The 20,576-nt window shown below is 44.5% G+C and overlaps 1 protein-coding gene across 1 annotated transcript in view; it reads right to left on the reverse strand.

Annotated features, from left to right (window-relative positions):
* Positions 1-20,576, reverse strand: part of WNT5B (Wnt family member 5B) — a 269,199-nt gene that overhangs the window by 58,892 nt on the left and 189,731 nt on the right. The window contains 2 exon segments of the mRNA XM_030215576.1: positions 5,251-5,498; positions 6,060-6,196. Coding sequence (XP_030071436.1) covers positions 5,251-5,498; positions 6,060-6,196 — 385 coding nt within the window.

Consider the following 20,576-nt stretch of genomic DNA (forward strand, 5'->3'; position numbering starts at 1 on the left):
CTGCTTTCATAAAGAAATATCTTGTTGTCTTTCTTATGGTGGTTTACAAGGAGGGGTGGTTAGTCTTACATCTCCTGTTAGTGAAAATGTTCTTAGCTGATGAAATTGACCTAGGTTTAAAGAAGAAAGGTAACTGCAATTTACGAACATGAATTATTCTAGTTGCATTTTTCAAAGGTTGTGATGAGATTAGCAAAGAAAGATAGCCAGGACAAAGGCCACGTATGATCTTATAAACCAAACATAGGGACTTAAATTGAATCCTGGCTTGCACTGGTAACCAGTGAAGAGCTTTGCGTAAAGGGTAACATGATCAAATTTAGTTTTATAATAATTTAATCTTAGCCAAGGATTTGGAAGATAATCCCAAATATAATTTATTTATTATTTATTTATTTTACAGTGCTTATATCCCACAATTTCCTACCTCTGGCAGGCTCAATGTGGCTTACAACATTTGAATAACAAATAGACAGGGTACAATAAAAGGAAAGGGGTAAGCAGGGCAGAGAGGTAAAGATAAATAGATGGGTCAGTCCATAATAGCAGTGTCAGTCCATACTGGTGGCTTCCTGAGATTAGTGAGGGTGGACAAGACAGGATCTTTGGGGTAGGCTTGCTCAAATAAGCAGGTCTTAAGCGATTTCCTAAAAGTCAGATGATCCTGTACCCTTTTCACTGATTTTGGTAGGGTATTCCACAACTGAGTGCTGAATTACAGTAATCAATTTTTGAAGTAATCAGAGCTTAGGCAAGTATCAATTGAAAAATAATAGTAAATTTGACACAGCCGATTCCATTCTGGTTCCAATTCAGCTGGAGAGAGCTACTGGGTCAAAAATAGAAAGCTCTGAGATGCAATGAGGTAAAGCCAGGATATCCAAACTAAACTGAGCCAGCTGGAGGTTCATTTTCAAAGCACATAGACTTACACAGTTACATAGGTTACTATGGTTATCAATAGAAATCAAACAAAATAAAACATGGAAAAGAAAATAAGATGATACCTTTTTTATTGGACATAACTTAATATATTTCCAAATAAAGCTTGCTTTCCTAAAGAAATATCTTGTTGTCTTTCTTATGGTGGTTTACAAGGAGGGGTGGTTGGTCTTACATCTCCTGTTAGTGAAAATAATATTAAGTTATGTCCAATAAAAAAGGTATCATCTTATTTTCTTTTCCATGTTTTATTTTGTTTGATTTCTATTGATAACCTTAAGAGTAGACTAACACGGCTACCACACTCCTCTACTTAAGATAGGTTACTATGGAACTTTGTAAGTCTAACTGCTTTGAAAATGATCACCCTAGTCACCCTGAAACTGGGGGGGGGGGGGGGGGGGGGGGGGCTTAGCTCAGTATCAAGAGAAAACCCAGAATACTAAGTTTAGGTCTCCCTTCTGACATTTCAATTAAAATACTGTAGCTATCTGTTTATGCAAATGAAAGTAGAACACAATAGAAAACCCTCACTTTTTCACAGTGCAGGGTGTGGAATATGCTCTTAATTCATTCACCTTAAGCAGAGCTTCCTAAACTGTGGGTCAGGACTCCAAACAGAGTCACAAAACTTGCATATGGGGGTCACGGCTTGGGTGGGCTTCCCACAGGTGCATCATTATTCTGCACCTCCGGTGGTCATGCAATTTTATTGGCTGCAATCAAGGGGTCATGGCCACAAAAAAAGATTGAAAAGCACCAACCTAAATAGTGGACAGGAGGAGTAGTCTAGTAGCTATAGCATCAGGCTAAAAACTGGGAAAGCCAGGGTTCAATTCCCACTAATGCTTCTTCTGACACTCGGCAAGACCCTTCATCCTTTACCTTTCTTAGGAACCAACTTGGGAGTCAATATTCAAATGGCCAAAAATGACTCTTGACTGTTTAAATCGCTTGTCCGGAGCTAACTTGTCATATTAAATGGCACTCAACGGTATAGTGCCGCTGAAAATGCCTGGTTAGCACTCAAGCCAATGCTAGCTATTCTGTGGGCATTCTAGGGGTGGAGTCCGCATTTTAGCCGGTTAAGTACCAATATTTGGCACTTAATTCTTCTTAGCCAGTTACGCATACTACAATAATCCATCCTAAATACCAGTTAACAAAATTTACACCGAATCTTCACTAAACGTAATTCTGTACTTCCCGATTTTCCATACTAATTTAACAAGATTGAAGACTAATATTCCTGATTGTTCAAGTTAATCTATCATGATTGAAGTTAATCCAATACCTTTTATTTTTGATTACGAAAATGTACTTTCTTTATCTGTATACCTAATCCACTCTGTCTCCTTCACCTTAAATATGTATTTCTCTTCCGGAATTGGTGATCACCATTACGGAAAAATGTATGCCACGTTGAGCCTGCAAATAGGTGGGAAAATGTGGGATACAAATGATACAAATAAATAAATAAAATAAAGTGCTGAATACCGAACTTAACCAGCTACGTTTTAGCTGGCCGCGTATGCCCAGATATTCAATACTGGAGCCCAGATATGGCCTGGCATTGACTATCTAGGTATAAGTAGATAAGTGTTGTTATACTGGGACAGATCGAAGGTCCATCAAACCCAGCATCCTGTTTCCAACAGTGGCCAATCCAGGTTACAAGTACCTGACAAGATCCCAAAACAGTACATTTTATGCTGCTTACTCTAAAAATAAGCAGTGGATTTTCTCCAAGTCCATCTTAATAATGGATAATAGACTTTTCTTTTAGGAAACTAGCCAAACCTTTTTTTAAACCCCGCTAAGCTAACTGCTTTTACTACATTCTCTGGCAACAAATTCCTGAGTTTAATTACACATGGAGTGAAGAAATATTTACTACTTTGTAGCTTCATTGTGTGCCCCCTAGTCCTAGTATTTTTGGAAAGAGTAAACAAGCAATTCAAGACTACCTGTTCTAGCTGAATATAGACTATAAGCCCATCTGGAGAAAGGAAACTATCTACTTGACTTGAATGTAACTCACCTTGAGCTACCATTGGAATGGTTTATGTTTATGTTTTACTCAAATAGTGTGAGCTAAATAAAAAAAAAACCACATTACCTAAATATTAATGTACACTGGGATAAATCATGTACATGTGTAGAATAGAGTAAGAGGAGCACCAGCTTGTGACTGTGTATATTTACTGTACTTATATTTCTCTCTTACTATCAATCTTTGCTGCCCTCTAGTGGCTTGTCAAAGCTAAGGATCAGGAATCAACAAGACCTAAAGGTATGCAGAAAATGCCAATTAAGTGGCACAAATGCACCCACTTAATCACTTTAAACCATTTAATCAAACTGCGCATAAAATACTATTTAAACAATATCTGAATTTTCAGATCAAAAGGCTGCACTGTGACAAGTCTTCAAAGAAATGTGATCATTAAAAATGTATGTGCTGCTGCAAAAGTCTGACCACTTGCCAGATATCAGGTGTGTCATACCTGAATACTATTAATGTCATACGCCACCTTGAAAATAATTTGGAAATGTGGGTAAAATCCAAACTACTATTTAGCTATTATCCAAATATACACACCAGTGTCACTACTGATTCAGATTCTTACAAAGCTTGGTGGTAAAATATGGGAAGGGGGGGGGGGGGGAGAATGTTACATTAAGTGCAAGAACTCATACGCTTATCTACCCAGGATGGTAAAAAATAAAAAAGGAATACAACAAACCTGATTATCATTTAGGGGCTATAAATACAAGATCACGTTTCCCACTGCTAGCACTGTCCTTTCTCCTTGTATCAAGATACCCTGGCTGTGTACCCATAAAATAGGTCCAGGGCTAGTGCAAGGATATGGGCACCCTAGAAAAGCCTTCAGCTTTGCACCCCTTCCCCCACAATTAACCAACACTGTCCCTCCCCGAATAATCTGAGTAAGTGATCTGTCTGAAAACTCACCCTCCCTCCTGTTCTTGGTTGTGTGGCTACCAGGATGTGTTACTTTGCGTTGACTGTACCTGCTGCCCCCCCCCCCCCCCACACCAAGCTGCTGCCCTAAGAAATTGCTTAGTCTTGAGCAGGTTTGACCATTAGTCAAGACTAGACATGTGCCTAGGGCAGCAGTTACAGTCACAGCAAAGCAATAGATCCTGATAGCCACAGAAACTCAAAAGAACCATCGATAAATAAACAATTTGTACCTCTCAAAACCTTCCTGTTCTATGAATGAACTGGGAAAACTTTTGTGAGTGATCACAAAATCAGAAAGGGAAAGTGACTTCTGACTGGCTGCTGAAATCCTTCTTTAGCGACCCAGAGCTGGCTTTGACTGCATGTGAAAAGGCTTTTCGGCACAATGGCTCGGCTCACACCTCAGCTCAAAGCCAGCAGTGACCTACCAATGAGCTCAACTTCCCATTCCACTGCTAGCAGTGCTGGGGGGGAAGGGGCAATTCCCAGGCTGCAGGAATCGTAAAACCTTTCTTACACCTTACATACAAAACGGATTTCACACCACAGTGGTAGAAAATGACATTCAATACCCAACTTCAGTGCTGCATAGCCCCATGTAATGGGCCAAAGTCTATAGCGTGCAGACCAGAAAAGACCAGCTGAGGCAGGAAAACACACGGAATAAACGAAAATCGAACGAAAATAACGTTATGCTGGAAGAGGCAGTAGGAATCAAGTATTTAGTATAAAGCCCCCTCCCACCTCTTGATGTTTAAGGGTCCATGTCTGGGGGGGGGGGGGGAGGGAGGGGACAGGATTTGTAGTACTTCTACACAGGCAGTACAGGGATGGAATCAACAGCAATTTAACAGAAAAATCCGAAGTCGTGATGGCTACAGATGTCTCGTTTCCGTTTAAAGCGCTAGCTAGGGAGGAAGGGACTGAGCCTTTTTGACCCAAGAGAAAAACTTTCAGGTCAAAAACTAAACGTGTAAGGCGAGACTTGTTCTTTGGAACGGCAAATTATACACTGCTCCTGAGGTCCAATCTACAAGTGAGGAGAAGCAGCCCAGTGAAAGAGTCACCCGCGATTGTGCCTGCCACCAAGAGCACAGAAACACAGAGAATGAGTCGGATGGTACCTTGTGAATGCCAGCCTCAGTTCTCCATGAGCATTTTCAGTTATTTAAAAAGAACAAGAAATGCTGAGCGATGTCAAAAGCCATTATTCTGACGCAACTGACCAGATCAAGTGCACTTCAAAATACAGTTAGCCCAGTTTTAAAGCTGGGCTCTAAAATCATGCCCAGCTCGGCAGGCTACAGATGTGCCCTTACCTATCTGCATGACCCTGCCAAAGACGGAGGTGTTGTCCACTGTACTGCAGTTCCACCGCCTCTGCTTGAACTGGTGTTGGCATTCTTTGATGCCAGTCTTGGCTCCTTCTCCGATATACACCATGTGGTCCTGGTACAGTTGGCACAGTTTCCTTTGGCCCGGGGACAGTCCAGTGAGCTGGCTGCAAAGCGGCTGAGCTCCTATAATGTACATCTCAGGTCGCTGGATGGGGTTCAGAGCTAAAGACCTAGAATGGAGAAATCAAATGCAGTCAATAAACCCAGAGTGAAGTTCCCCAGGACCTACCGGGCTCCTTTGCTGGGAACACTACGTTTTCAACCTACTATGTTCATACAGTGCATTTCCACCACACACGGTCCTTTTGCAAAGTTTTACCAGCACACAGTTCAAACGTAAAGCATTCTTCTATGGTGGAAAATGATTATAGTCAACTGCATGCATCACATTAAACATTTGCTGAAAATGATCAAGCCCTTCAGGAAGAGGGGGCTGAAAAACTACAGCCTATCCAGATTGTGAGCAACATTACAGCAAGAGCTGGTTTGAAATGAATTCCAGCTCATAAGAGCATCCGTTTTATTCTCCATCAGCAAAAAGAAACAGGTTCAAGATTTTCTTTTGACGAAAAACATATAGGGATAGATTTGCACCCAGAGCTGTAAGTGCCCCCCGCCCCCACCACCTTTTGCAGAAACGTTCCAGGTGTGCAAAAAAAAAAAAAAAGCAAACTTACAAACTCTGCAAACTCTGACTTATTCCCCCCCCCCCCCCCCCCAATCACACTTACCACCAGGAACTGGCTTCTGCCGGGAGCTGGGTATAGCTGGACAAGACAGCGGCTGTAAGCAATAATCCTATGCCGGTCATAGTGCGCCTTTCCCGGCTCGGTCGCCCTTCAACTGGCAATCTCCAAGACTGGGCAATCTGGAAAAGAAGCAGAAACGATCGGCTTCACTCCGGCGTCAAGACAGCGAGGATCCTACGAAAGAGGTGTCCATAGTGCAAAAGCAGCGCTGGGGAAGGTGTCCCTAGGGTGGCGGTGCGGGCCCCTCCACGGCTTACCGGCTCCCCCTGCTGGACAGACGGGCGAATAGCATCCGTCCGCCTGTCCTTAGCCCCAGCGCTGCCTCTGAAGTGACGGGCTCAGCTCCCTTGGCACACTTTATGAGGGTCCCTCTTCTGGCTTTGATTGGTTCAGCCTGCAAAGCCAGTGTGAGTGGGACAAGAGTTTATAGCTTTGAGGGGGAAGAGCGCCCAAAATGTTTAAATATGTAAAAGAAGAAGGAATGGGGGGGATTCAATAAAAAAAAAAAAAGCTCGAAGGGAGACGTGAGGGCGGACGGACACTTCTCTTCGCTTCCTTCAGTGCGATCGCTTTTTTACCTTCCCAGTTCCCAGATTCCCCACCCCCCATGGATTTTGCAAAACAGATACACAATCATCGTGCACAAGGAGGAGAAAGGGGCGCTGCAGAAAGCTTTTGGCTGGGAACAGACCCGAGGCAGCTGTTGTAGTAATTCAGGGATCCGCTGCCGAGACACATTTTCCACACTTTCTGCACCCATAGCATCATCACCATTATATCACAACGGCTGTAAACCTTATTACTGTTAGCATTCCTATTATTAGACTGTGTTGGGAGAACCGAAGGTTGGAAACGGAAAGAAATGAATGAGGGAACGAGTCCTCCCATTTCTACCCAGCCGGCGGGTTTGTGATCATTGTTTGGGGCTGGTCGAGAGCCTCTCTGCCTCCTAATTCAGCCCTCTTGCACTTTCAGCCATTGAAGTTTTGGGGTCACAAAGCGAAGGGATCAGCTTTATCTGCCATTGACTAACCGTGGGGAGGTTTGTGTCTGCTTAGGTGGGGGAGGGAGGTGGGCTGTAACGTAGCCCCAGTTCCTAACTCTTTTCAGGTCTCTTTAATCTCTCTTTGCACGCTTGGCTTGGCAGTTCTCTCCTGAATGCAGGAAAGTAGCCAGGTCCGCTGCCCCTGTTTAATCCTTTTCTCAATAACTGCATCCTTGTCCCTGCTCCACCGCTGCCAGAAGTGCGCATTTCCCTACCCCTGGTGGCATATCTGAACCTATTTTGCTCTTCCTTCATCAGTCCCTTCCATCGTGGCCCCCTTCTTCCTCCCCTGCCCTTTGGCTGCGGTCTTCCAACCTGTTTGTGGCTAAGAGGAAATGCAGAATTCGTCCCGGCTCGGCCCAGTATTTAATTGGTGTCACTGCTCTGGGGTACGGTGATGCCGAGCCCAACGGCGGGGGGGGGGGGGGGGGGGGGGGGCGCTGTGTGCCACAGAAAGTGGACAGGTGCAATGATTTGTTGAGGTGTGCGCAAACGGAAGGGGGGCACATCAAAGGAGCCAAAAATACAACCCCTCTCCTTTGTCATGCAGAGTCTTTTCGGAAATGATCCGGAGTCTACTACCAGTTACTCCCAGTGCCCCCTCCCCCCCCTGAAAACTTCCTTTCCCCTTCAAAAGAATCGCTCCTTCTTCCTCCCCCCCCCCCCCCCCCACACACACACACACTCCCCAGCTCGGCGCCCTCCCCCTGCCCCGGGCAGTGGGTCTGTGAATACTGAGGCTTGAGATGAAGGGCAGATAGGGCTGGCACCAGAGGCTAATGGCTTTATGGAGGGGTGGGCGACTGGTCCAGGGCATAAGAACAAGAGGAAGAGGTTCAAAGGTTTTGTTTTTTTCTTGTCTAAACATCCTTCACCACTTTGTGTTCAACCAAACTGGCACATTAGAGGAAAGAAATACCCACTCTCTCCAACCAGGTACTGTAGAACATTCCTCACCTCCAACATAGCCTTCTAACATTTACTCACTTCCTTAGAAGGGTCTGAATGACCCTCATCTATGTAGACAAACGTTTTATTGGCCCAATAAAAGATTTCACAGTCCTCAAAAAGTATCCCTGTGGCCACAGCACTATCCATCCCCACCCAGCTATACAATCTAATAGCCTTCAGTACATATCTCTCTTTCCCATATCCTTAATACACTTAATCCTTCTATACCATCAACAAACCAACCATCATCACTTCACATCCCTCATCACATATCTGTATTTACTCAAAGAGAGACATTTCTTAAGCAAGAAGTTTAATCCTTCTGTTTATAACATTATATCCTTAGTGGGCTGAGGTGGCAGCCCATCAACTCCCACGTTCGACAGGATTTAAATCTCACTTGGGCCCCGATGCTCAAACGCGGGCAATAGAGGCCATTAATGACATACTAGCGCTCGCATTTACTTCTGCAGAATGTTCAGAAACCCGGAGCACGAGAACACAAGAGCGCACAGATGAACAGTGCAAGTAACGTGCTAACATAGTCAAGCTCATGTAAATCAGGTCATTTTGTATTTCTCCCCAATGCGCCTGAAACAAAACTGCCTTACTGCTGCAAAAAATAACGCCAGGTCGGAGCAGGTATTAGGGTGTTGGAAGAGAAGATTTCTCATGGTTCTCCTATGACTATTTCTGCAAAATTTGCCCCTTTTGATTGCTTTTGGAAGCAGAAGGAAGCCTGTGCAAGCCCTTAAGCGCTGACCTAAGCGAAAGCACACATTGGCTTCTGTTTCCTGTGTCTAAATTTAAACCATCCGATATTCAGCACTATTTAACCGGTCAGAACGGCTGCTGACTGGTTAAATAGCGCTTAACTGGCTATCCGCCAATATTCAGAAGGGGATAACCACATAAAGGAATCCTGTGCAGAAGAAAGGGATCCTCAGGAGCTTAGCCTAGAATGGGTGGCAGAGCTGGTGGTTGGGAGGCGGGGCTAGTGTGGGCAGACATATACGGTCTGTGCCGGGGCTGGTGGTTGGGCGGCGGGGATAGTGCTGGACAGACTTATACGGTCTGTGCCAGAGCTGGTGGTTGGGAGGCGGGGTTGGTGGTTGGGAGGCGGGGATAGTGCTGGGCAGACTTATACGGTCTGTGCCAGAGCCGGTGGTGGGTGGCAGGGATAGTGCTGGGCAGACTTATACGGTCTGTGCCAGAGCTGGTGGTTGGGAGGCGGGGTTGGTGGTTGGGAGGCGGGGATAGGGCTGGCCAGACTTATACGGTCTGTGCACTGAAGAGGACAGTACAAATAAAAAAAGTAGCACATATGAATTTATCTTCTTGGGCAGACTGGATGGACCGTGCAGGTCTTTTTCTGCCGTCATCTACTATGTTACTATGTTACTATATCCGCCAATTTTTAAAGCGGGTTTAGCATCCGTATTTGGACGCGTCAAACCCTGGAATATCTTTGGTTGGTTTGACGATAACCAGCTAAGTCTAAATATCGACTTAGCCAGTTATCTTCAATCCAGCCAAAAATAACCCGGATATTCAATGCTGGTCAACAGAAAAGGCCTAGCGTTGAATATCCAGGCTTAGCACCGACCACAGGAGTTAACCAGTCTAACTCCTGCAGTCTGAATATCGGCCCGAAAGTGTCCATCCGAAAAAAAATTGAAAATGCCCAAAGGGAAAGCACAGATTGGCGTCTGTTTCCTGCATCTAAATATAAGCGTCCAAGCTAAAAAAAAAATGTAAATGCTTATATTTAGGCTGCAGAAAGCAGGTACCAACGTATACCGTATTTTTTGGACTATAAGACGCACTTTTTTCCCCCAAAATTTGGGAGGAAAATTGGGGGTGCGTCTTATAGTCCGAAGGTAGCAAGTTTTGGATCGCCGTCCCCTACTTACGCGATGCCATGTTCCCTGGTGGTCTAGTGACGTCGGGACAGGAAAGAGCCCCCTCTTTCCTGCCCATCGCGCTGCTCTCCGTGCTCCTGACTGCTTCCTGACGGTCTCGGCGATATTCAAAATGGCCGCCGAGATTCTCAGCGGCCATTTTGAATCTCGCCGAGACCGTCAGGAAGCAGTCAGGAGCACGGAGAGCAGCGCGATGGGCAGGAAAAAGGGGGCTCTTTCCTGCCCCAACGTCACTAGACCACCAGGGAACATGGCATCGCGTAAGTAGGGGACGGCGATCCAAAACTCGGACAAGACGCACCGGAGCACCAAGGTTTTAGAGGAGGGAAAAAGGAAAATTTTTTTTTTCCTATTTCCCTCCTCTAAAACCTAGGTGCGTCTTATGGTCCGGTGCGTCTTATAGTCCGAAAAATACGGTACTTCACGTTTGGGTTTTACTAGGAGCATGCGCACAGGAGCTGAGCTTATCACGGAATTCTGTGCATGTGCCAAGCACAATCCTCCCGCCAAACTCACTAATGCTCAATGCTATGAATGCGCCTATATTTGCATCTCATTAGTGTTGAGCATTGGAGCATGGGTGGTATTTTTATGACTCTATTCAGGACAGCGCTGGAATTTTGAGCATCGGGGGGGGCCTTAAAGATCCTGTCCTGAACCTAGGGCTCAAGCCTTGAGCTTGAATACACTGTGATCTTAACCAGGTTACCACTGCTAACATGCTAATTTAGATGTATGCAGATGCTCATTCAAACACAAATCCCACATGCTTCATGCAAACCTGGTCTTTCAGAAGCAAATGTTCAGTCAGGCTTGAGGTGAGACACCCAAACAGAATTCATTTCTCCTACCAGAATGCAAGAGCAGCTTCCACAACAGAAACAAAGGCTGTAAATATTCCAGTTCAGTAAAATAATGAACAAGGTGATGCACCTTCACAGACTAAGTCAGGGATATCAAACTCACCTCAGTGTGAGGCCCTATTGGAAAAACAATGTACTATAAGTAGGCTGACCAATGAGGAAAAGGCTCCCCTCTCTGCTGGCAATGCATACATTTTCATATTGTGAGCTCTAGATTGTAAGCTCCTTCGAGCAGGGACCATCATTCTTTGTTTATTGTACAGCGCTGCGTAACCCTAGTAGCGCTCTATAAATGTCAAATAGTAGTAGTAGTAATATTAAATTATGTACATTTTTATTTTAGTAAAATAAAGTCATTTTATGATACAGTATTTCTTTCATGCTCAGTTCAGTTGTTTAGTTCTTTTTCTGGGGGGGGGGCATGGGAAGGGATCTTACTGATCAGTAGAAGGAAGGAGGAGAGAACGGAGTTCAGAAAAGAGAGAGGACATCTGAGAGGAGGAAAATGGACAAGAGACTGTAGTCAACAGAGGCAGAGGGATAGGAGATGAGAACAGAGGGAGGGGAATAGGGGGAATCAGAGAAGAGAGAGGAAGGGGATTCTGGGTTTGGAGAGGGATTGAAGATCAGGAATGGGATGGACGATCCTCTTGCACCTCACACCACACTACATTCTCTTTTATCCTTCCCACACTCCTGCAACCACTGCATTCCCCTTAGTCACACAATACAATACTTTTGAACCCCTCATAATATCAGGGGCACAGCTACCACTGAGTGAGCCCGGCAATATGCCCAGGGCCATCCAATGGTAGGGGCCATCTCAAACTGCACCCTCCCTTCCTCTCCTTTTCCCCTCCCAATGCCCAAGTCCAGCTGTTTCCCCTCCCCTCGTATGTTCCTGCGCAGGTCTGGCCTTTGTCTTCCCATGCCTCCTCCCCCCTGGCATTCCTCCAAACACAAGGGTGGGTCACGGTAGAGGCAACACTGAAGATTGCTCTCTGTCTGATGGGGTCTTTTCTCTGCCATGTCCCACCTCTCTGTTGCAACTTTCTGTGGGTGGGATGAGCGAGAGGAAAGACCCCACCGGACAATTCAGCGCTGCCTCTGCCGTGACCCACCACAGCATTTGGGGGGACAGAGGTTGAACATAGGTGTGGGGAGGGGAGGGCGGAGAGACAGTAGACATGGGTGGGGGAGGGAGCCGAGAGAATAGAAAGAGCAAGAGAGACCTGGAGCAAAGGAGAAGGGAAAGCAAGGGAGAAAGATGCTGGACCTGGGGGTGGAGGAGTTGAGGGAAGGGAGAGACTGAGAGAGAGACCTGGAGCATAAGGGGAGGGGGAAGACAGGGGGGCAGATGCTTGGGTGGGGGGAGCAGAGGGAGGAGATAGAGACAGACACTGGACTGGGGTGACACGCAGCCCAATGGAGAGAGAGATGGAGAAATGCCAGACTACAGAAGGTGGGTGGGGAGTCGGGGGGAGCATAGAAGAAGGGAAAAGAGAGGAGAGAAGCCAGCCACGAGAAGGTACAAAGACACAAAAGAAATGCTGGCTCTGGAGGGAGCATAGGGACAGGAACACAAAGGGGAGACACTGGACAGGAAAGATAGAGACACACAAGAAAGATGGATGGTGGACATAGAGAAGAAATGTCAAAAGGACAGGAGATTCTGGACAGAGTTAAGAAAACAGAAAAGCAGATGAGAGAGGACCAAAGCAATGCTCAGACAGCAAAGGTAGAAAAAAAAGTATTTTTTTCTGAATCTATTAATTGTAATATGTCAGCTTTTGAAAATGTGCATTCTCCTTCCTCTCCCCCCCCCCCTCAAGATCCCCACCATCTTGGGAGCGATGGTGTTATAGGGGGGGCCCATCTCATTTTCTGCCCGGAGCCCATTCAGTTCTAGCCAGGGCTTTTTTTGAGGGGGTACTTGGGGGTACTGAGTACCGGCACCTTTTCCACTGTCTGCTAGAATTGACCCCTGGACCCCAAGTTTTAATGAAAGAGCGCAGGCTCTACACACCAATTCTGCCTTGTCATAGATTCTGTGACTGGTTGCAGAGGGCCTGGTTATTGTGGGATGGGTCCATCAGTGATCACCTCACACCTGAAGGGTGGCCTTAGCATTTGGAGTACCGGCACCTTTTTTGCTAGTAAAAACACACTGGTTCTAGCTATCCCACTGCCCTCATTCCCATGATCCCACAGCTTCCTGATCCCCTCACTCTCTCCACCCTGTCACACCCCCTATGTTCCACACATCCTCTCCCTCCTGCACCCCTTCCAATCCCTCTTTCTCAACCCTACCTCAGCACCTCCAAACTCCTCAATCACTCTCCGCCCCTGTAGTCCGCAGCACCTTAAATCCTGCTCCCAGCAAGAGCTCCAGCAGCTCTGCACCGGTAGTCTGGGAGAGAACACATGAAAACTGCTCCTACTCTGCTGGAGGATCAGAGCGGAGGGATGCCGTCAGTGTATGTTGGAGAAGACAGCATCTTGCTCCCTTAAAGAAGAGCTCCTGATGACATCATCAGCTGCTTCCGGGCCGGCAGTGCTTAGCAGACCATGTAAAAGACCCTTGCGGGCATGAAAAGGCTCCATGGGGTTTATGTTTGATACCCTTGGATTAAGTGGCATGACCATGAACTCAAATCTCAGTAGTTACATGAAACTTCTACCCAATGTATGCAGACATGAAAACTGAATTTTGTCAGCCGATTGTAGTGCACAAGTATTTTATAATCATGCACTGGGGGAGGGGGTGGGTTATACCACAGCACATACAGAAAATAGTTCTTGTAGGCTGAAACTGTCTTATAAGTTAAAGGGCCCCTTTACCCTTTTACTAAAGTGTGCTAAGCAGTTAGCACGTGAATTAGCTCACACTGTCAGCACACAGCCATTGTAACCATTACTGCACTGCCATGACACTTAGTCAGCACTAATTCATACCCTAACTGCATCCCTTGTGATTCTCTTCTGCAACTTATATCCCAGATGAATGTTACCACCTGTTCCCTTGATCCTGTTCTGTCACAAGTCACTTAGGGGCCCTTTTACTAAGCCGTATAGGCGCGTATGCGCAGCTTACGCCTGTCAATTTTGAACTACCACCCAGCTACCGCGTGGCCCGGGCGGTAATTTCATTTTTGACGCGCACCCGCTACGTGCACCGGAAAATATTTTTTTATTTTCCAGTGCTTGGTGCTAACCGGGCAGTAAATGGCTTTGTACGCGCGCTGATGATTACTGCCTGGTTAAGACGTGAGACCTTACCCCCCCCCCCCCCAAAAAAAGGCCTTTTTTGCAGGCGCCCTGAAAAATGGACCTGCGCACGCCTAATACACACATCTACACCAGCGCAGGCCATTTTTCAGTGCACCTTAGTAAAAGGACCCCTTAACCCTTCATTGCACCAGGTACAAAATAAGTACCTGTGTATAATATATAAACCGCTTTGATTGTAACCACAGAAAGGTGGTATATCAAGTCCCATCCCCTTTCCCTTGGAAATTCTTTCCCTTGGCCTTATTCTAATTGCACATCATATAATCTCTCAAAGTCTTTCATTAGGGACTGTCCATTCCTCTTTTAAGTCTGCACTTGTTTGTTCTATCCTCAAGAAGTCAAATCTTGACCCTACCACTCCCAATAATTACTGGCCCATCTCAAATTTGTCTTCTCTCTTAAAACATCTACAGACTGTTGTTTTCTCCCAATTCTCCTCAATCAGATTTCTGTGCAGGTTTCAGCACTGAAACAGTCTTAACCTCTTTAGTGAGTGAACTGTTCACGCTTTCCAAAAATACTAGGACTAGGGGGCATGCGATGAAACTACAGTGTAGTAAATTTAAAACAAATCGGAGAAAATTTTTCTTCACCCAACGCATAATTAAACTCTGGAATTTGTTGCCGGAGAACGTGGTGAAGGCAGTTAGCTTGGCAGAGTTTAAAAGGGGATTAGACGGTTTCCTAAAGGACAAGTCCATAAACTACTACTAAATGGACTTGGGAAAAATCCACAATTCTAGGAATAACATGTATAGAATGTTTGTACGTTTGGGAAGCTCGCCGGGTGCCCCTGGCCTGGATTAGCCGCTGTCGTGGACAGGATGCTGGGCTCGATGGACCCTTAGTCTTTTCCCAGTGTGGCATTACTTATGTAACTCCAAAGTAAACTGGAGACTGGCCCTCAGTCTTTCTGCAGCTTTCGATCTAGTCAGTCATATACCCTCTTTTTTTTTTTAAATTTGCTTTTCTAAAACATACATTCCTCAGTAAACATGTACAAGCAAAGTAGGTAGTAGCATTCAATTCAGAAAAAAAATCAACCTGTGATCTTAACTAATGCAAAAAGAAAAACCTAAGCAAACCAATAGCCCACATCTAGGGAGTTGGCAAGTCAACTTTCTAAGGCAATATTACAAATGAAAAAACAAGAGAAACATCTTACATCTTTAGGCTCAATAACATATTAACTCCAATAAATTACCTACCTAAGCCTCAAAATTAACCAGCATGCTCCTGCAGGAATTTCTCTAGCTGCAAAGAATCACAAAAAACATACCCTCTGTCATTGGAATTGGAGGATCAGTCCTAAACTGGTTCTTTTTATTCTTACAAAATCATATTTTTCAGGTTGTCTGCTCCACTTCAAATTCCCCATCGTTCCCTCTTCACTGTAGTGTTCCCCAGGGCTTTATTCTTTCCCCGTTTCTTTTTAATCTTTTCTTAAGTCCTTTTGCCCTGCTAATCCAGTCTCATGCTATGCTGATAATATTTTACATGTACATTACACAGGCTTGGAAACACCTTCAACCACTTCAAGAATACCTTCATGATGTAGCAAACTGGCTGCAGGACCAACGGCTTGTACTAAACCCAGACAAAACGGTGGCCTGCTGGATTTCGGGCTCTCTGCCCCCACCATCTCTCATACCCATTCTTTTTGGCTGTCTGGTCATTACAATCCCATTAATGAATTTTGTCCTCCAGGTTACGGAGTAGTCTCTTTATCAAGAAATGGGAAAAAGGGAGGAGGCATTGCACTGGTTTATAGAACCATATTTGATGTTAACCTAATAGAATTCATATCAACTTTTGAATTACAAATTTGATTAAAGCTTACACAACCTTTTATGATTTTGTTTTTAGAAACTCTGGGGTCCTTTTACTAAGGTGCGCTGAAAAATGGCCTGCGGTAGTGTAGACACATGTTTTGGGCACACGCAGAATTATTTTTTAGCGCACCTACAAAAAAATGCCTTTTTAAAATTTTTGCCAAAAACGGGCATGCAGCAAAATGAAAACTGTCGCATGTCCATTTGGAGTCTGAGACCTTACCGCAAGCCATTGACCTACCGGAAAGGTGTCACATGGTAACCGGGCAGTAATGGTTTTTGCATGTCAAATGCCACTTGACATGCGTATCTGCCGCACGCCAGAAAATAAAAAATATTTTTCAGACGTATGTAGCGGACGAGTGCCAAAATTGAAATTACCACAAGGGCCATGCGATAACTGAGCAGTAACTTCAATTTGGCACGCATTGAGCGCGCATAGGCACCTACGCGGCTTAGTAAAAAGGCCCCTCTATTCTTAACCCTTACAGTCTTATTTTAGGCAATAGCAATTTGCATTTAGAGGATGATTGTAATCTCAGGAAAGACGATCTTTATTCTTTTCTCTTCTCTTTGAATTATTCTATCCCTTCCCCTCTTTCTACCCATGAAAAGGGACATCAACTGGATCTGATCTCTTTCTGCACTACTGACTTCTTTACATCTAACATTGGTATAGCAGATCTCAGTTGGGAACAAACGTTATGGTCAGATCATTTTCTTTGCTCCTTCGCCATAAACTGGAAACAGTTTAAGGGTCTTCCCGAGCAACAACCTGTTCAATGTATTTCCAGAGGTGGAACTGAGCCAGTTAATTTCTGGAATTCTTTTATGTCACGAAGGTCAAGTAATGAAACTTTAGATTTTGTCGATAATTGGATGAGATAGCCCCAATTCATACAAAAAAATGTTACCTGAGACACAGTGACAAATGGTTTACTCAGGATTCACTTAAAGTGAAAATGTAGGAAATTTGAACAAAAATGGCAGAAGAATAAATCTGATCAGTCCAGATTGAACTGGAGGAAAGCAGTTCATGATTATAAAAAAGCTTTAAAATTGGCGAGAAAAGATTATTTTTCTAAAATAATTGCTGTTGGCCCTTTTAATACTAGACAATTGTTTTGGATTGTTAATACTTATGCTATTGTATCTCCACCTCGAGCCCAAGATTCCAAGATGACTCCAACAGTTGACTTACTAGCTGATTTTTTTCCAGAATAAAATAAGCATTCTTGGATCTATATTTCCCGATACAGTTACTACTTAACATTTCTAGAGCGCTACTAGGGTTACGCAGCGCTCTACAGTTTAACGAAGAAGGACAGTCCCTGCTCAAAGGAGCTTACAATCTAAAGGACCAAATGTCAAGTTAGGGCAGTCTAGATTTCCAGAATAGAATAGAGGTATAATGGTTCTTGAGTTTCCTGAGTTGATGCATGTAGAGGGGATACCAAGTGATAAATTTTGGTAGAATTTTTCTCCCCCTTTATGGGATGATTTCCTCCATTTATACAAGAAGTATAGTGTTTCTTATCGCACATTAGATACTTGTTCTTCACATCTTATGCAATCAGCCCCAATGTCCTTTCATCTCCACGTGTTTGATTGGATCCAAGAGCAGGTGTTTGAGGGCAATTTCCCTGTTGAACTCAATGAAATAATAATTACCCCTATACTGAAAGATGAGAAACAATCTACTACTACTAATCTGATACCCTTGTTTCTAACTATAGGCCTAAGGATTCAATACCACTCTTTGTTGATGGAAGGGCTGGTTGCTTTGCAATTAGAATGTTATTTAGATGTTTAACATCTTGCATGGCACGTAGTCTGTCTTGCATTCTACCTATAGTACTGAAGAAATGCTGGATGCAGGAAATGTATTTACAGTTAACATCATGGTGGCCCAGTGTACAGGGTCAGGGTCAGTATTTTTTACGAGTCCTAGGCTATGTAATTTAACTAATACAATTTTGGTGAGTATAACCAGTAATTGCAATGTTTTCATTTCTTTGTTGTATAGCAACTACATTGTGTGTTCTGGATAAGGTGACTCACCCTCCCTCCTCCCTAACTTCAGAGCTCTGAGGGTGTGCTCCATTTTAGGTGCTTTGGAGGGGGTGACATCTCATCCATTGTGGCAGGCAGCAAATTGCCTTGATCCACCTCTTGGAGGGGGGTGGGAATAACATCAGATACCTTGGCCAGCCCTGCTTGCTCTTCAGATAACAAATACGGTAACAGCTGTACCTCCTCTTCATTTTAAATGGCTCTGTTTTTCCTTTAGCTTTCCTTCTCCACGTCTTCTCAAAATACTCCTTGTATGTATTATTCCGAAATATAACCCTCAAAAATCTTTTTTTCAAATTCATCAATATGTCTATAGACATATCAGTGATGTTAGATACTCACATCCAACAGTTACTCCTCTCCCCAGCAGACCCTCCAACAGCTGCTGCCTCAAATTCCATAGATCCTGTCCACCCACCTTTCCAGGGCTGTACTAAGTGCTAAACCAGATCTCAGCAGTCATGGGAGTACCAAATGGTGTTTCTCCACAGCTGAAGAGTTAATAACCTAATAAATACCAGACACTCAGATGCTAAAATGGACTTTTAGTTCAGCAATCTGTCAGTCAACATACTACAATAGTTAAGGGGAACCAAGAGGCAAGGTACAGCCTGAAAAAAAGAAAGAGACAGCTGCCCTGATGTCTGTCTCCACCAGTTAAATAAAGTTGTCAAGCTTCAAATTTTAAGGCATAAAGAAGCTGAAACATATATCTGATTAAGTTCTCATTACTTTCTCCCTTTTTTAGCCTGAATTGGCCTCTACTTGCAATTACTTGGGGTATTTCACCTTATGTTCATAACTCTCCACAAAGTTTTGAAAAGGGGGTCACAGATGGCAGCTCTCTCTCAAACCCAGTATATGAGTAATTCTATAACCTAGGGCGGGCATTCAGATTTATCAGTAAATTCTGTTAGATTCTATATAGTGCACCTAGCATTCCACGCTGAAGTCTAAGTGTATTCCATAACAATGTGTGTAACTTCTAATTGAAAGGAACCCCCTTTCAATCCGTCAGGTCCATCCTGATGACTTCAGAATATTAACACCAAGTTGTATGAGGTTCCTTGAAAAAGCTCTTTGTGAAACATGACTCATGTTGGAATAACCCCCCTCTGAGCCGACATCTATTCATATGTCGTGACTGTTTGAAGATTTCTTTAAAAGTTGAAATTATTTATTAAGATAGCTTGAATATGCCTGTAGATTGAAAGGAATCAATGAGAAGGTTGGTGGGAGAAGTTTGATAACATGTTTGGGTTGTCAAGTACCACCACTGAGGTTCCTTCCATAGTTAACCTTTAAGTTTTACATTAGTGTTTATTCGTTACATTGCAGTCATATTTAAATACCAACAGTACTTTTGAGTACAATATACATATCTGCCAATTGGGATAAGTTCATTGATGTAAGTGTGAGCCACTAAATTTTAGGTGTCTTGATAGCCAGTTACACTAGTATTCTATAATGGAACCTAGACACCTAAATTCCTTTATAGAACAGGCTTCTACCATGCACCCTCCATGCCCCTAATTGGAAGCATCCCAATTATAAAACTGTCTCTTAGGTGTTCACCTTAAGTCTTGCCAGTAGGTGTCACTATAGAGCTCACAGCAACCCTTGGAGTAGAATCAAGACCTGGGAAATGAAATGAGGTCTTTTACACAGCAATATATTTTACACCAGGGGCAGACTGACCATTCAGGCAACCGGGCAGTGATTGGGAGGCCAGAGGCTCTGCCTGGTTGCCCGCCACCACCATCGCTCACTACAACCCTCCCGGTCCTACCTTGAAGAGCCCTAGTGATCTAGTGGCTTCTGCAGGTGGGGCAAGAAAGAACAGCACTCTTTCCTGCCCGCTGCTGCTATTCTGCCCTTCGCCACAGTGTTTTCAAAATGGCTGCCGATACTTCCTGCGGCAGTCTCACGAGACTGTCAAGACCTGTGAGAAAACCGCGGGAAGTCTCAGCCACCACTTTTAAAACATGGCAGTGTCGGGCAGAATAGCGGTAGTAGGCAGGATAGGGTTCTTTCCTGCTCCCGAAGAAGCCACTAAGCCACCAGGGTCTTTCACAGTAGGACCAGGAAGGGCTCACTGAGGCTCGGGGGACTATGGTGTGTGGGATGGGGGAGGCAGCTGTGGCAGTAGGGAGGTGGCAGCACAATAGTGGGGAGGGGGGGGCAACAGTGCAGCGATGGAAGGGGCAGCTGCGCAACGGCCAAGGGGGAAATGGGCAGCAGCCAGGGGGCCCCAGGTTACCCTCACTAAGCGAGGGCCCAGTTCATTGTCAGCTCGCCCCTATATTACACAGTACGGGCATGCATGGCAAAATTTTTCATTTAGGTTTTCTTTTTATTTCATGTTTGTTTTGGTTAATTTTGTTCCTTAGAAATGAAATAAACATCAAAGTGAAAACAAATAAAACCAAAAGGAAAGAAAGGAAGGGCCCTCTCCCCCAACTACAAAAATCTTCCAGAACTGCCATTTAAAAATTGAATTCCCCAAGGCCTTCCCCTATGCC

This window comes from Microcaecilia unicolor, chromosome 9 (genome assembly GCF_901765095.1).
Source record: "Microcaecilia unicolor chromosome 9, aMicUni1.1, whole genome shotgun sequence".
NCBI classification, from domain to species: Eukaryota; Metazoa; Chordata; class Amphibia; order Gymnophiona; family Siphonopidae; genus Microcaecilia; species Microcaecilia unicolor.